Source organism: Monodelphis domestica, chromosome 2 (assembly GCF_027887165.1).
Source record: "Monodelphis domestica isolate mMonDom1 chromosome 2, mMonDom1.pri, whole genome shotgun sequence".
In the NCBI taxonomy this organism is placed as follows: domain Eukaryota; kingdom Metazoa; phylum Chordata; class Mammalia; order Didelphimorphia; family Didelphidae; genus Monodelphis; species Monodelphis domestica.
In genome coordinates this window covers 169,078,056-169,093,842 of record NC_077228.1, presented here as the reverse complement: position 1 = coordinate 169,093,842, position 15,787 = coordinate 169,078,056, and the positions used below count along the sequence as shown (strand labels likewise).

Sequence of the window (15,787 nt, the reverse complement as noted above, 5' to 3'; positions counted from 1 at the left end):
TATCCACTGTGCTATATAACTGTCCCTTCTCCCACTTTTTTTTTTTTAAATAGGTGGAACAGTCCTGACCCTGTGAGAAGAAATGCAGTCTGGCAAAGTGGTAGTGTTGGACTTGGAAACAGAAAGACTTGGGTTCAAATCCCATCTCTAAAACTAGCTCTGACACCATGGGCAAACCACTGAATCGCTCCAAGCCTCAATATTTTCATCTGTAAAAAAGGAATAATAACAGCAGCATAGCCTGTCTCCAAATCACGAGGTACGAATAAGATAACTGATACCTTTATAAGCTTTACAAGTGCTACATGAAATCTGTTACTATTACAATTGAGAGAGAACACCATTTTGAGGAGAGAAAGCCGGCTAGGAAGATCTAGTCAAGTTCTGCTTCTGGCACATACTAGCTATAACCACAGTCAAGTTCTTAACATCTCTGTGCCCTCAGGCAGTTCCTCTAATCAGCAGTGGTCCAGCACATCTGTAACTTTGGAATAAGTTTCCTACATTGATGGCATTACAGGACCTTGCAACACTTGAATTATCATATCGCAAAGAGGAAGCCTCTTTGAAGAAGCTGAAATATGGACATTCATGACCACTAAGGAAAGAGGGAAAAGACATTTATTAAATGCCAACTACGTGCCAGACACTGTGCTGAGTACTTACTATCTCATACAATTTTCACAGCAACCCTCTAAAGAAGGTACTAATATCTCCATTTTATAGTTGAGAAAATCAAGCCAGAGATTAAGTGAGGAGCCCAGGAACACTTAGCTACTGTCTGGAGGTCACATTTGAATTCAGGTTCTCCTCTCTCCAGACCCAGCTAGATAGTCAATCTGGACTATGGACAATTCAAAGCATTAGTGCTCAGTCTATACAGAGTCTAAAAACTCCTCCCCATTGTTACCTTTCTCTCCCGGAATTAAATCCTAGTTCAGTATCTTATTGCCTCACCTGAGCTATTGCAAATAGCGTCCTTACTGGTCCCCTTTAGTTTCTCCCCTCCCCTTATTCATCTTCCACCAAAGGCCAATTAATAATATTCCTAAGTAACAAGTCCAACTATGATACCCCTGGTCAAAAATTTTCAATGGTTTCATAGTGTCTCTAGTATAAAATACAACTTCATCAGCCTGGCATTAAAACCCTCTATAATGTACCTCCTGCCTACCTTTCCAGATTAAATGACTCCTTTTCATGTACTATATATTCCAGCAAAACTGGATTATCTATTCCACAAATCTGCTGTGCTATCTTTTCACCTGTAACACTGCATACTGTTCTTTATTTCTAGAAGGCACATCCTGCTAATCTCCAACTCCTAGAAACCCTAACTTTAAAATCTTTCCTCCATACCAACTACCCAATTGCTCTCTCCCTCCGGAAATAACTTTATATTTACTTAAATGTATACACATTATACTCTGCTATTAGAATATAAGCTCTTTAAGGGTAGGGGGCTATCTTTGAATCACCTGCATCAAAAATACTGTGCCCTGAATACAACAGATAATAAATGTCTGTTGAATTGAATTGGATTGAAAGAACAAGAAAAGTGGTTTTAAACTGTAGGAGATGAGGGATTAAAATTAGAGAGCCAAAAAAGTTTCTTTTTAAAGTTATAGAACTCTTTCTTTTAAAAAAATGATTAAATATTTATGTTTCTGTTAAGAGCATTCTAATAACAGCTAGCATTATAAGGTGTTTAGGGTTTGCAAAACATTTTACATAGATTAATTTCATTTGATCCTTATGAGGGGCAGGTGCTAATATTCCCATTTTACAACGAGGAAACTGAGCTCCCTCTTATACCACCTAGCTGCCAATAAGAAGATCCAATTCAACTCAAATCAACTACCCACAACTACCCCAGGTTTAAGCTCTGAGACACCTTATTAGCCACATACCACTGTAGAAACCAGGCATACAAAGATGAAAAATGACACAATCCCCACCCTCAAGGTAGCTTATCCTCCAACTAGAAATAGACACAATGAACACAAAGTAGAATACTGAGTAGAACTGAGATAGGAAGAAAGGAAAAACTGGGGCAAAGAAAACTGAAGAGGGAGAAAGTCACAGCTCAGCTTCCTTGTTTTGGGTTTGGAGGTAAGAAAAAGTTTCATGAATGAAGAGAAAGTTATCAACAAAGAGAGATGAAATGTTGGCACCTTCTATTTCAGGCATGTATACATTCATGGAGGCAGAATGAGACTAGAGTACAGCTGATTATATAGTTTAAAAGGCAGAGTTCATAAAAGGGAAAAAGGGAAAAAAAGGCTGTAAAAGTTGGCAAATCAGGCTTTTGAGGCCTAGCTATATACCTGGTAAGAAATTCTCATTTCATCCTTTAAGTAATGGGGAGCATTAAAGCTTTCTGAGCAAGTAAACAACATTGTCAATCCTGAATGTATTAGGAAGAACACTTTGGGAACTGTATAAAGGATGAATTGGAGAAAGGGGGAAAGACTGAAGGGAGAGACCAATAAACAGGAGAGATTCTAGAGAAACATGATACTGTGCCCCCTCAGTGATTTTTCCTTAAAAACCCTGCACTTCCACAGGTTTCCTATTTTCTCTCATCCTTAATTTCTTTCTTCCTCTCTCTGTCTCCGTCCCTCCTCTTCCTTTCTCTCTTCACTCATCTCTTTTTCTCAATTTCTTACTCCTTTTTTCTCTCTCCTCCCTTCCTTCCTCTCCCTCTCAATCTCTCTTCCCTCCCCAAACCCAATCTAGGAAGCTGTTTCATTCCCAGGCCTTTCAAACTTTCTTTTTCATTGGCTTCTGGAAAGACTAAAAAAATTCCTGTAAACATTCCCAGGTCCCTCAAAAGGCAAGGCTTCAGGTCTTGCTTGGATCTTCTCCTACCACAACCTGGGGGTCAGGAAGAGAGGAAAAAAGAAACCCTGAAAGTAAAGTCAAAAAAATAAATGTAAGATGAAGATTTTAAAAATCTGAATTAGATGACAGGAGAATTGCTTAGAAGAATTTAGGCCCTGGAATGGATTGTGTTTTGTTTCATTTTCAAAGAAAGATAACAATAGGTAATTAATTGTTCAGGTGAGTGATCCAGTCAATACTGAAAATAGGAGGCAAATAGGAGGGTAGAAGGAGTAACCACTGGAATATGAGAGAGCTTACAAGAAATTGTGATGGGTAACAAGTGCTATACAAATATAAGTATTATTAGTCCATATTTTCCCCAAAAACCACCATACTTAAATAACTCCTAAAATCCCACCATGCATAGAAAACCTAATTATATCAATCAGAAAAAAAGGATTTATTTCCCTTTGAACTTCCTTCATTATTGGTCCATATAAGAAACTTCCACAATCACCATACCCCATTCTCTTCTCCCTCTCAAATATCTTTTTCCAATCTCACTAAAATGTACTTAGCTTTGACCTATACACGATGTCTTGTATTTTACTGTTCTTTTGGACACTGAATAAATGAAAAATATAGCAGAATAAAAAAGTGAACTTAAAAAGAATAAAAATATTTAGCTGACTCTGATCTTTCTACATGTCCATTTATCAACCTGATATGTAACAGGTCTTAGATTGTAAACTCTTAAGAGGTACTATATTTCTTATGCATCCCCCTTGGACCAGAATAGCACTAAATAAAGACACTATATAAAAACTGTGATGATGATAAAGGTAACAATCCTCTGCAAAGGGCTGGCTGCTTTCTCCAACAATAATTGCGTTGGACTCAACTCAACTCCATAAATGGATAGCCTCAAGTCATTCCCAGTGCATTCCTATAACAAAGAAACCCAGAATTTATCAGTCTCTACTCTTTCTACGCAAATAGAATATCCTCTACCATTTTGAGTGTCAAAATGGCTAAATGGATTCAAGCTTCCTTCCGTTGTGGGGGTTTTCAGAGCTCCCAATAGCATGGGTTCAAATCCTACTTCTGATATGTCCTGTTCTAATTCTGAGGCAGGTAGATGTCAAAGTGCTGGACTTGGAGTCAGGAAGACCTATCTGAATTTTGTATCACATTCACTGTGTAACTCTGGGAACTTAACCTCTCTCAGCCTATTTCCTCTTCTGTAAAATGAGGAAGCTGGTCTCTAGAGCTTCTATAGTCCCTTCCACTTGGCGTTAAATCTATAGTTCTATAATCCTTCCTACCCAGCCAATTACAAACCATCCTTCAAAGCCCAAATCAAGTCCCACTTCCTCTATGAGGGCTTTCCTGACCACTCCAGTCCACAGCGATTTCTCCTTCCTCTGAAATTACATGTTCTAGCTATCTACAGTAGTCAATGGTAATTAAATACTAAAAGGTCAAACTTTTACATAAAGAAAGAGATCCTCTAAACCCTAGAGGATTTCTTAGGTTCCAGTGCTCAGAAAAGAACTGAACATGCATTGGGCAGAGTTCAAGGCTTCTTAACCCAGTTAACAAATGGGCCTAAGTCTCTGGATTCTGGTTGTCACTTCTTCCTCATAAATCCTTTACTCCGGCCTGAAGGCTTTCCCTTTCATTGGACATTTTTACTTCTATCAAGTAATTGTATGTACAGTTAGGTCCTAATTATTACAACTGATGAAATTCGGATTAACATTTTTAAAATTTGAACCACATATTTCCATACAATGTACAGTCAATTATGATATTTTACATAATTATAAATTCAAATAGTGGGAATTCAAATATATGTAGCCACTTGAGAAGATTAGATGTTCACAGACCTCACACTAGGTACAATGCTATATCCAATACTAAATCTCTAACAAGGAGTAGTGCTAATACTTCTGAATACTTTTTTTTAATTAAATTTTAATTTCTCCAATCCCCACCACCACCAAAAAAAACTCCCACAATTGAAGGAAGATTGAATCCATTTAGACATTCAAGATGGTAGACGATATTCTAGTTGGGTAGCAAAAGTAGAGTAGAGACTAAAAACTTCTAGGTTTCTTTGTTCTAGAAATGCACTGGGAATGAATTGAAGTTATCCATTTATGGAGTTGAGTTGAGTCCACCCCAATTACTGTTGGAGAAGGCAACCAGTCCTTTGAAGGGGATTGTTACCTTTATCATCATCATCATAGACTAAAGGTCTAGTTCAGGTTTTATCACTTACTTCTGCAAATTATCTAGTCCCTCCTGCACTTTATTTTCTTGTACCAACCTCTCTAAATGATAAGAATTCAAATCAACTAATTATCATGTGCCTTGGATTCACCAGATACCTTCCAAGATTTTGGAGAAAGAATGAATAATTAACAAAAATCTATTTTCTCTCTCTCATTTTCCTCTATGGGGACTAGGGGAGAAACAAGTCTTTGAAACAAATATGCATAGTCAAGCAAAAAAAAAATCCCTATCTGCCAATGTCCAAAAAAAAATCATTCTTCATTTTTATTCCATCACTTTTCTGTTAGAAGGTAAGGTAAGTATGCTTAATCATCAGTCCTCTGGAATCATATTTGGTCCTTGCATTGATCAGTCTTTTGTTAAGGTATAAAGTTTTCCTAGATTACTCACTTCACTTTGCATCAGTTTATACATGTCTCTAAATGCATTTTAATCAGGAAAAACATCTAACCATCAGGCAAAGAAATCACAATGAATCTTCCCTATATTCAAGTTTACAAATCAAGAAGCACCTTTTAAGCACATGTGCCAGATCTGGGCTCAATCCTGGGAATATAAATACAAGCCCAGTTTCCCCAGGTCTTCAAATATTTGGGGACAAGATCCAATAACCTTCCTCAAGCACTTTTTTTAGCACCTCTCAAAACTAACAATTCAAAAGTTATTCATTATACTTAATATTAAGCTCTTCCACAGCAATCAAAGCTTGTTTTCTGTGGTTATGTTCCTGGTGGTGAAACAGAGAATGTCTAGCCATCTTTAGTCTGGGTCACTCAGTTTAGCTGGATGTTAAGAAGACCAAAGGTTTGGTCTGTACATGGACCAACTAAATTTGCTTGTTTTTTTTTAATTAATTAAATTCAATTATTTTTAACTGTTTTTCCATGGTTACATGATTCATGTTCTCTCCCTCCTCTCTTCCCTCTCCCCTCCCAGAGATGACAAAAATAAATTTGTTATTTTGGCAAAATACACTTCAAATCCACTTGGCCACCTTGAAAACATCAACCATAAAGGTACTCATCAAAAAGCATAAGCATCACCACTACTGGAAAAACAATTCAGTTGTAACATCTTTGTTCTCAAAGTGCAGCACACTTTTAAGTCTCTTTTATGCGTTTTCTCTCATTTTAACCACATCATGCAGAACAAAGAGGAAGAGATATTAACATTTGGGAGTATATCAATCTGTCTTCCAGCAACATTTGTTCTAGACTTGTGGGGGAAAGTTCCACAAATCCATTTCTCCTAGCAACTGAAATTTCAAGCAAGTAAGACCTACCCTACTTTCACTGAGACTGAACCACAATATTAGCTCTAAGTGGAGCCAGCATCAAGACTGGAATCACCAGACTAAAGATCTAGTTCAGGACTTCTGCAAATTATCCAGTCTCTCTAAATGATAAGAATACAAATCAACTATCGTGGTCTTGTATTCACCAGACACCTTCCAAGCTTTGGGAGAAAGAAAAGACATAAGGCAACAATTGTCATTAATGTCACAAATACCTTTTTACAATGTACATCAATTGGGCTAGCCAAGTGGCTCAGTGGATAAAACATCAGGTCTGGAGTTGGGAAGATTTGAGTTTAACTCTGCTCTCAGACACTTCCTAGCCTATGTGACCCTGGGCTTAAAACACTTAAATCCAACTGCCTAGCCCTTGCCCTTCAGTCCTAGAGTTGTTTACTAAGACAAAAAGTAAAGGTTAAAACAACAACAACATATAACAATGAAAGTCATTCACAACAGAAGAGATATTGTAAAATAAACAATCCAAAGCCCTCTACCTGAAGTCATTTTTCAAACTTCCAAGAACTTAGTTCTCTACTTTTATTGATTCACATCAATTACTTCTTTCATCCAACCCCAGCATCTCAGGAAAGCCTCCCTGACAAAAACCTCTTGACCTTGATCTGTATCCTTTCCTTATCTGCGTACTCACTCTGGATAATAATTTTCAGACATTACAGAATCAGAGTTGAAAAGAACTTGACAAGTGATCATCCAGGCTCCACATGAATAACAATAATAACCTTTTTTTGCAAGTGTTCCTTAGTCATCTTGCTTATATTTGCTTTCTTCCAACTAGATTGCAAGCTCATGCAATTGAAGACAGTTACCTGGGTTTTTTTTTTTTAATATTTCCATAGAACCTCATACAAAGCACTTAATCACAGCATATAAAGTCTTAACTGACTGATGAACCAAAGAAGCATTCATCACTCAAATATTCTTCAGAACCTCTATTCAATACCATCAATATATTCTGAGATGGAAAATCATTCAAAATCCACAAGGTTCAAAAACCTCAAGAACCCCAAAACTGTTCCTAGATTGGGGAACAATAATCTTGTATACTTAGTGACACATGTGGAAGCATGGACCCCCAAAATCGATCCTCTAGAGAAACAGTGAGAAGAAAGTGCTGATGCCTCACCAAGTTCCATTATTACACACACTGGCAAAGGTGGCCTCTTAAGTAGCAGCATGATTTAAACTCACCAACTAAGAAGCAGCATGGTACATTGGGAAGAACCTCGTGCCAGAGGCCCTGGGTTCATATACCAGCTGTTACTCCCTGTGTGACCATGGGTTTTCATTTGACTTCTCAGGTCTGAGTTCTCAACCAAAATATGAGGGAGTTAGATTTCTGAGATTCCCTTCAGCTCTAAGGAGATTCTAGATCTACAGAATAACTCAGAAACCAATAGACATTTTCACCAATTGCCAAAAGACAACAGTAACAATGCCCCAAATAGTTTGCATGATAAGCATGCTATGAAAACCCAGGACAGCACAAAAGCCAAGATGGAACAGAAATGTGTCCATTCTCAGAGGTATATGAGTGGCAGGCAATGGATCTCAAACCCTTCACTGTTCATCACTTGGGTTTCCAGTGTTCTGTTTCAGAACCTTAAGCTCAACATACAAATCCCACCTCAAAAAGAAGGGCCATCTGTACCACCAGAAATGCATATTTAATGGAATAGGAAACTTGGGCTTGGAGAAATTATGTGATTTCCCCAATGTCATATAGTAACATTGCTGAGATTCTAACTCAGGTTCCCAGTCTCCAAATGCAGCATTCTTTCCATTGCACCACTTCTGCTTTAGTCCATGAGTGTGTCCTAAAACCTAATTAGAGAGGAGGAAAGGAAGAAAAAGGAGAAAAGAAGACATCCCACTTCCTTGCCACACCTAAGTTCCCATCTCTTACAAGCCTAATGACACTTTTTAGCAGAAACTAAACCATAGAGATCTCAAAGAAAGAAAAGGAGGACAAAAGATAACACAAATACATATCAATTTTACACCTGTGCATTATCTGCAGTGTGGTGCACTGGAAAGAACACTGAATTTGTAATCAAAGGAACTGGGATTGAGTCAAGGAAGGCTCTGCTCTCTTCTTTATAACCAAGTCATTTCCTCTTTCAGTACCTCAGTTTACTTATTCCTAAAATAGAGGAGTCAAACGACTTGATCACTAAGGTACCTTTCATCTCTAAACCTGTGATCCTATAATCCCAGTCACTGACCAAACTGGTGACAAATGGTTGTATCAATCTAAAAGATGGTCGGGGCTAGAAACAGAGAAGACAGCAACCTGGGAATAAGTGTCTATACTATAACATTCACTACCTAAGGTCGACAAGTCCTTTTCATTTTTGTTACATCCCATTCTTTTTGTCACAATTGCCTTTTATTTTTTCACAACTATAATGTTCTCTTAATCACTTCTTGGGATGCATCCCACAGCCAAAAAGGAAATGTCGGTGTTTTGGATCATCCATGCTATTACCCTCCATTAGATGAGTATTTTAAAGAAAGCTCTTCATACCTTACTCACTTCAGCATACCAAATTTCTTTTAAGAGCAGCTAATTTATTCATTCAGTTAAAATTATACAGTACTGTAATCATCTAATATGATTCTAAAGTCCTTTATGTTTTTAATGGGGGGCAGGTTGGAAAGAAGGGAGAGAAATGGGTTAGTAAAAGGAAAGGAAGAGAATGTAGATCTGCACACCCCTTCCTCCAATGCTGCATTATTCCTTTGAAAGTGGCCCACTCTTCTGGAGGAACTGTACTATCAAAACAATATTATCAACAGCAGTGGATTTCCGGGGTCTCTATGACACACCCTAGGTATGGGGGTAGAGTAGCTGGAAAGCAAAATGGTCAACAACTGTTCATCTACCACGTTTCAAAGTGTCCAGACCAAAGTTTTTGATTTCCAAGACACATTAAGCCAAGAAGACACATTTTGTTGAACCAAGATGAGCACATAAGATTAAACCCAGTGGCAGTGTTTAAGATTGAATTTAAACCCAGAACCTGAAGGGAGAAATCCTAATGATCCCTACACATTGTACAGGGAAAGTTATCAACTAATGACAAAATTATTGTCCAGCCTGAAAGGCAACCCTGTCCCCTCCCACTATGCCATTTTCTCTCAACCACAAAGCACTACCCCCCTTCAAGACACTGAAATCATTTAAATCAAAGTGCTCAATTCCATAAATAACCAATCCTGGTCCAATCAAATAGATATCCACAACACTGCACCTACTCCCCAAACTCAAACTCAAATGCCATTCTTAGCCAACCTTGAAAAGCTGGCATCTCTAAGGCTGGAATCTCCCCTCTACCCACACACCCCCAATTAACACACAAAAATCTCCAATCTGGCAGAAACCCAGAGAAGGCTTAAGGGCATCATCTAGCCCCCACCCCAGAATTTACAACTTTCATTAAAATATGCCATTAAACCATATACCATATTATCCACACAGAAAACCAGTCCTCCCCAATTACACATAAACACATATACCCATCCCCTGTGACCAACAGTAACTCCTATCCCCACTGCCCGTTTGTTCCTCAACCATTTTGAAGCCCACAGTTCATCCTGCTCCCTTGCTGCAATCCTTTTAAAGCACAGTTCTCTCCCACCCTCATTTCAACCTTTTACTATGCATTTTAAAACCAAATTGTCAGCAAACCTACCTGTCTATCGTCTGGGGTAACCTTACACTCATGGTTCTTCGGGTGTCTCCACTGATCCAAATCCTGTGGCTTTAGTCTTGATGGAAATTGAATAACTTGCAATTCAAACAAATTTTAAAAAAAAAAAAGGGAGGGGAAGAGAATACCAACTTGGGGGCCCGAATCCTTTTTCCTTCAAGCTCTCAGGACCCTGGTAACTGAAGCTCCATAATGCCTCTACCAGTTAACATGGTCTCCTTTCTTAACCCCCCGTTCCCCTCCCCCCACTTAAAAAAAAAAAACGAAAGGAAAAACAGAGATCGAGAGAAAAACTGACCTTATTAACCAAAAACCCAACCACAAATCTCTTCAAGGTTAGAGCCACAAACTAAAAAATAAAAGTATAAAAAAGAAGCGTGCTTTCAAAATATCCGTCTTAGCTGCAAAACAAAAATAAAAGGCATCCTTTTAATCCAGTTTTCCCAACTATCCTTTTTGTGGGCAGGCTCCCAAAAGGGGGGGGGGGGGGGAGGGGGGAGGACCGACTTCTGGTCTCCAATACTTAAAACAAGAGGCTACAGCTAAAAAAAAAATAGATGAATAAATCCAAAAGGGTGATTGGAAAAAATTGTTCCAAACAATTTGTACCGTAAAAATAAATAAAAATCATACAATGGGATGTACACAACAGTTTTTCCTAAGTCCAGTTCAATCTTAAAAAAAAAATAGATGGATTCTTAATTTTAAAAATTGACAGACTTATACACTGATGGTTCTGCAATTCGTCCGAGTCTCTGCCCTAAAGCCCCAAATTAAAAGCTGCAGTTTTCCTTCCTTCAAAATAACAACAGCACATACAGAATCCCTGAAGATTAATTTCCTTTTTTGATTTGGTTCTGGCTTTCCTTTAAAAACTTCCAGAGGCTGTCCTCCCCCACCCCCACACCCCCACCCCTCTCCCCTAAACTAACCCCGTCTGAGCCTCCTCAGACTAAGTTCGGCCTTTTTTCTGGAAGGCAATTTCTTGACTCCGTTCTGCGGGTATGCTCCTCCAAATCCTGGCTCCCAAAGATTTCCTCGCCTCAGCCTCCATGAAACGGGGAGATCTTTCGTCTTCTCTTCCCCCCTTTTCTCTCTGCCTCTCTCCTGCAAAGCAAGCCTGCCCCCGATTAATCTCACTCTGGGTTATTATTACTGTGGCTCTGAGTTTGGGGTGGGCTTTCGGTCACACCGGCCTCCTGAAAAAAAAATGGGAAAATCAGATCTGATCGCTTTCTCTCTCGTTCTCTCTTCCTTCCTGTGGGTTTTTTTTTTTTAATCCCCTTCCTACTCTCTCTCTCTTTGGTTCGTCAAGGAATGAGAAACCCACCCCCAGCCCCAGCTCGGAGTCGGAGAGGCCTGCCTTCCTCCTTCTTTCTCCTCCTCGACCCTCTCCCAAGGCTCGCCTGACCGCAGAACCCCGCGGCTCTCGGGGACCTCCCCGCCCCCCACGGCGGGTCTGGGGGAGGGGGCTAGCTGCAGAGGGGGAGAGAGGGAAGGCCTCAGTTCTAGTCGCTGCCCCTCCCCCTCCTTTCTCCTCCCTTTTCCCGGCCCTTTCTCCTTCCCTCGCTACAGCTGAGGGGTGAGGAGGGGGTGGGGAGAGGGGGGGTGCAGCCAGGAGGCTCCTCCCTTCTCTCCCAGCAGAAAGGAGCGCCCTTCTCCTTCTCTTCCTCCTCCTCCTCCTCCTCCTCCTACCAGGCCCTTCTCCACCCGCCCCGCCCCTCCCCTCGCACTCCACACCGCCCCTCCGCCTCCCGCTTCAGCTCCCAATGGCCTCCGGACTCCCTTAAAGGCTTCCTCCTCCTACTCTCATCTCCAGCCCTCTCTCACGGTCTCCGCTTCCCTAATCCTTCTCTGTCCCTTCCCCAGGTGCGGCCTAACAGGATTCCCCGGTCTTTTCCTTAACCTATCCCCACGCCGGGACGCGGCTATAGCGGGAGCCCGCCCCCGTTCCCCTCCCCCACCCTACGTGGTCCCCGTCCCTCCCCCTCGCGCCTGGCCGCCCCGGCGTCCGCACGCGGTACCACCCCAACTCCCCCCGGCCTGCTCTGCTCTGCCCTTCCCCCTCCAACGCCCTTCCCCCCCACGAGCCTCACGCGCAGTGCCCCCCCTTCGCAGCGCTCTCTACCTTTGCTCCCCTCCCCCACCTTACCCCCCCAAGTGGTGCATCTCCTAGCCCTCCAGCCACGAAGTCTACCCCACCATCTTTCTCTCTGCTCATATTTCATAGTCACTTTTTAAATGTCCTAGACCCTTTTCCCTCTCCTACCTTCCCTTCTGTGTGCCTTGATCTCTCTTTTTTTTCTCACATCACCTAGATTTCTTTGTCTTCCATTCCTTTCAGGATTCCTTCAGTCTTCCTTTTTCTTTCCATTTCCTTCCTTTCTCCACCCCTTCTCCGAATTTGCTCTCATTCTCCCCATCCCTTCCTTTTCCTTCTCTCTTCCCTTGCATTCCCTCCAGCTCCTGGCATTTCAACCCCCTCCATACCTCACCCCCTTTCTTTATTTGCTGTTGCTCCAAGCTTTGCTCAAACCTTTCCGCCTCCACATTTCAGATCTTTGTTTCCTTCTCTTTCTTTCCTCCATCCTCCGACCTATTCCAACACCCCCAACCCCCAACCAGGCACAACCTGCCTGACCTGCTTCCTGTTGCATGGGACAGAAGGTCATCTTAATGCCAATTTGTGTAAGCTATTTGACCCAACGTTAAATGCTTCCCCGAAACAACTCCCAAGGACTGCTATAACCCTATTTCTCAAAATCATTGATTGCAGATCTTGTGGATCTTGCACTTTGTAGTAAGGCCCCAAACTTTAAACATTTTTTAAAGAATTTTTCCCCATAAGAACTAAGTGGTGAATTTTTATTATCCTACTTAGCTTACTATTTTAAAACAGGTGGTTAGCAGTGCAAAATAGTGTGATTTGCATATTTTCTTTTAGTTCTACCTTGACTACCCAAAGAAAGCATACAGATGAACACTTCAGTAGTTTGTATGTGTGTTAAGGTTGTCTATACTAGGAACAGATTGCCTGGGCTGTACAACTGGTGAAGGGTGGCAAATAGGAAGATCTCTCTTTCCTTTGGTCTTTCTCAAGACTGTTTTTCCCTGAGATTTGGGAGACAGGAATCAGCCCTGCCATGATAATAATTGGATTTTATATTATATTTTAAAGTTCACTTTAAATCTGTCTTCTTTGCCCTTTCCAACAACATTGAGGAAGGTACTATGGTTTTTACCCCAATTTACAGATGAAGAAACTGAGGCTTAGAGAGGTTATGATCATATAGGTAGAAGTATAATAAACAGGCCATGAACCCAGATTTTCCCAGATTCCAAGTCCAGCAAGCAGTCTATACCGGTCTGACAAAAGAATCATTAAAATGGTCAATGGATCAATGATTCTTAGTTTCACAACTGTCTTACTTAGCAGGCCCTCCACTTTCCAACCTAAATGTAAGGACTTCCTTTATTCAGTTCTATAAAATTCCATAAGGATTTATTAAGTGTCTGCTGTGTGCCTGCTGCTATGCTAGCTATTGGGGATACAGAGACAAAAAAACAAACTGGTCCCAGCCTTCAATGAGTTTAAGTTCTATTGGAAGGAAACAATATGTACATGAAAATTTAAGTACAAAGAAATTTACAGGGAGGGATGGTATTAGCCACTAGAAAGATCCAGAGTGGCTTCCTGGAGGAGGTGACACTGAAGATGGGCTTTGTAAATAGCTGGAGATTCTCTGAAGCTTAAGTTAGGATGAAAAGTATTCTAGGCACGAGAGGACCAATCTGTGCCAGAACTTTGGCCTGAAAGTTGAAATGGCATCTCTATAAGGAATAGGCCAGTTTGTCAAGAATAGAGAATGTGTAAAGTCTTAAGAAAAATGTGAGAAAAGGCTAGAAGATTATTAGAAGAAGCCCTATGATACCATAGCTATTTTTTATTAGGCAGTTTCTGCATAGAAAACTCTACATCAGGCATTGTGGAAGACTCAGAGATGAGTTATAGACAGCTCTTGCTGTCAAGAAGTTTAGAATCTGGTAGGAGTTAAAATAGTATGCAAGTAACTCATAATAGTAGCTCCCATTTATAAAGCATGATTACATTGTCACATACATTAATCTCATTTGATCTTCAGAACACCCTATTAGAAAGACATCAGATCTTAACAGATAAGGAAACAGACTTGGAAAGTTAAAAAAAAAAGTAAACCCTTACCTTCTGTCTTAGAATTGATACAAATTATCAGTTCTGAAATAGAAGATTGATAAGGCTAGGCAGTTGGAGTTAAGTGACTTGCCCAGGGTCACCCAGCTAGGAAATATCTGAAGCCAAATTTGGATTAGTAAATTATTTTCTCAGTGTTACAGCTCTAGTAAATGATAGAACCGGGATCAGAATGAATTCTGAGACCTTTTGCCTCTCTCAGTTATCTCCTGTAGGGTCTAAATGCTGTAAGAGAGATTAAAAGTCCTTTTAAGAATTTTTATTGTTCAATCACTCAGACTCTTCTTGACCCATTTTGTCTGTGGGATTTCCTTGACAAAGGCACTGGAGTGGTGTGTCGTTTACTTCTCCAGTGGATTAAGACAAACAGAGGTTAAGTGATTTGCTACTAAGTGTCTGAGGCCAAATTTGAATTCAGGTCTTCCTGACTCCAAACCCAGCTCTATCCACTGAGCCACCTAGCTGCCTCCTAGTGAAAATCCTACCAGGGTTTCAGATGTTGGCTCTGAAGGCAGTTATATGACAAGACATTTAACCTCTTAAACTTCGGTTTCTTTATACATAAAATGGAATCCTCACAAGTCTTTTTTAGGGAAGGAGAGTACTTTGTAATCAATAAAGTGCTATAACATAAGAGCTATTTTTATAATGATAGATTCAGAAAAAGAGATCTCATTCAGTTGAGTGGAATCAAGAAAGTTTTCTACACTGAAAGTTGACATTTCCTAGATTGGAGAAAGACTCTTTATATCATGCTTTAAGATTTGCAAAGCAGATACCTCAAAATACCCCTATGAGATCGATAAGAAAAATACCATCCCTCTTTCAAATATGAGAGAGAATAGTTTCTGAGAGGAAACCATCATCACATAGTGAGTATCTAAAGATTCAAAGTCTGGTTGTTTCACCACAATTCTAGCATCCCAATGCACCATCCTAAGAAAATTGCTGTCCCTTTTTGAGGATAAAAAAATGGCTTTGAGAGGACAAAAATTGAGAGATGATGCCTTGAATTGGCATCAGACTTTTACAATTTTCCCCTTCTTTCTAAGCAACATGTATAGATATCTCACTTTTTTTAGTATTCCCCCATTTTATTATTATTATTTTTTTAAACCCTTATCTTCAGTCTTAAGATCAATACTGGGTATTGGTTCCAAGGCAGAAGAGTAGTAAGAGCTAGTCAATGGGGGTTAAGTAACTTGCCCAGGGTCACACAGCTAGGAAGTGTCTGAGGTCAAATTTGAACCCAGGACTACCCATATCTATTCCTAGCTGCTATTCACTGAGCCACCCTAAATTCCCCCTTTTTAGAGATGAAACCCCAAGCCTAGAGTAGTAAAGACTGACCAAAGGCACAGTAAGCAGAGCTTGGACTAGAACTTCTGAAAAGTAAAGAAAATT

The 15,787-nt window shown here is 40.2% G+C and overlaps 1 protein-coding gene across 12 annotated transcripts in view; it reads right to left on the bottom strand.

The window, feature by feature from the left end:
- The window catches only part of ARHGEF11 (Rho guanine nucleotide exchange factor 11), a 166,148-nt gene extending 153,368 nt beyond the window's left edge, over window positions 1-12,780 (bottom strand). For 2 of the 12 annotated variants that reach the window (XM_056816222.1, XM_056816224.1), the window contains exon 1: window positions 10,135-12,095. In XM_056816222.1, the coding sequence (XP_056672200.1) occupies window positions 10,135-10,166 (32 nt within the window). In that variant the 5' untranslated portion in view covers window positions 10,167-12,095. Of the gene's footprint in view, window positions 1-10,134; window positions 12,097-12,421 lie in introns of those variants that run through there. The other 10 variants (XM_056816225.1, XM_056816219.1, XM_056816220.1 and 7 more) reach the window with 10 other exon arrangements.
- Window positions 12,781-15,787: the final 3,007 nt, after the last annotated feature.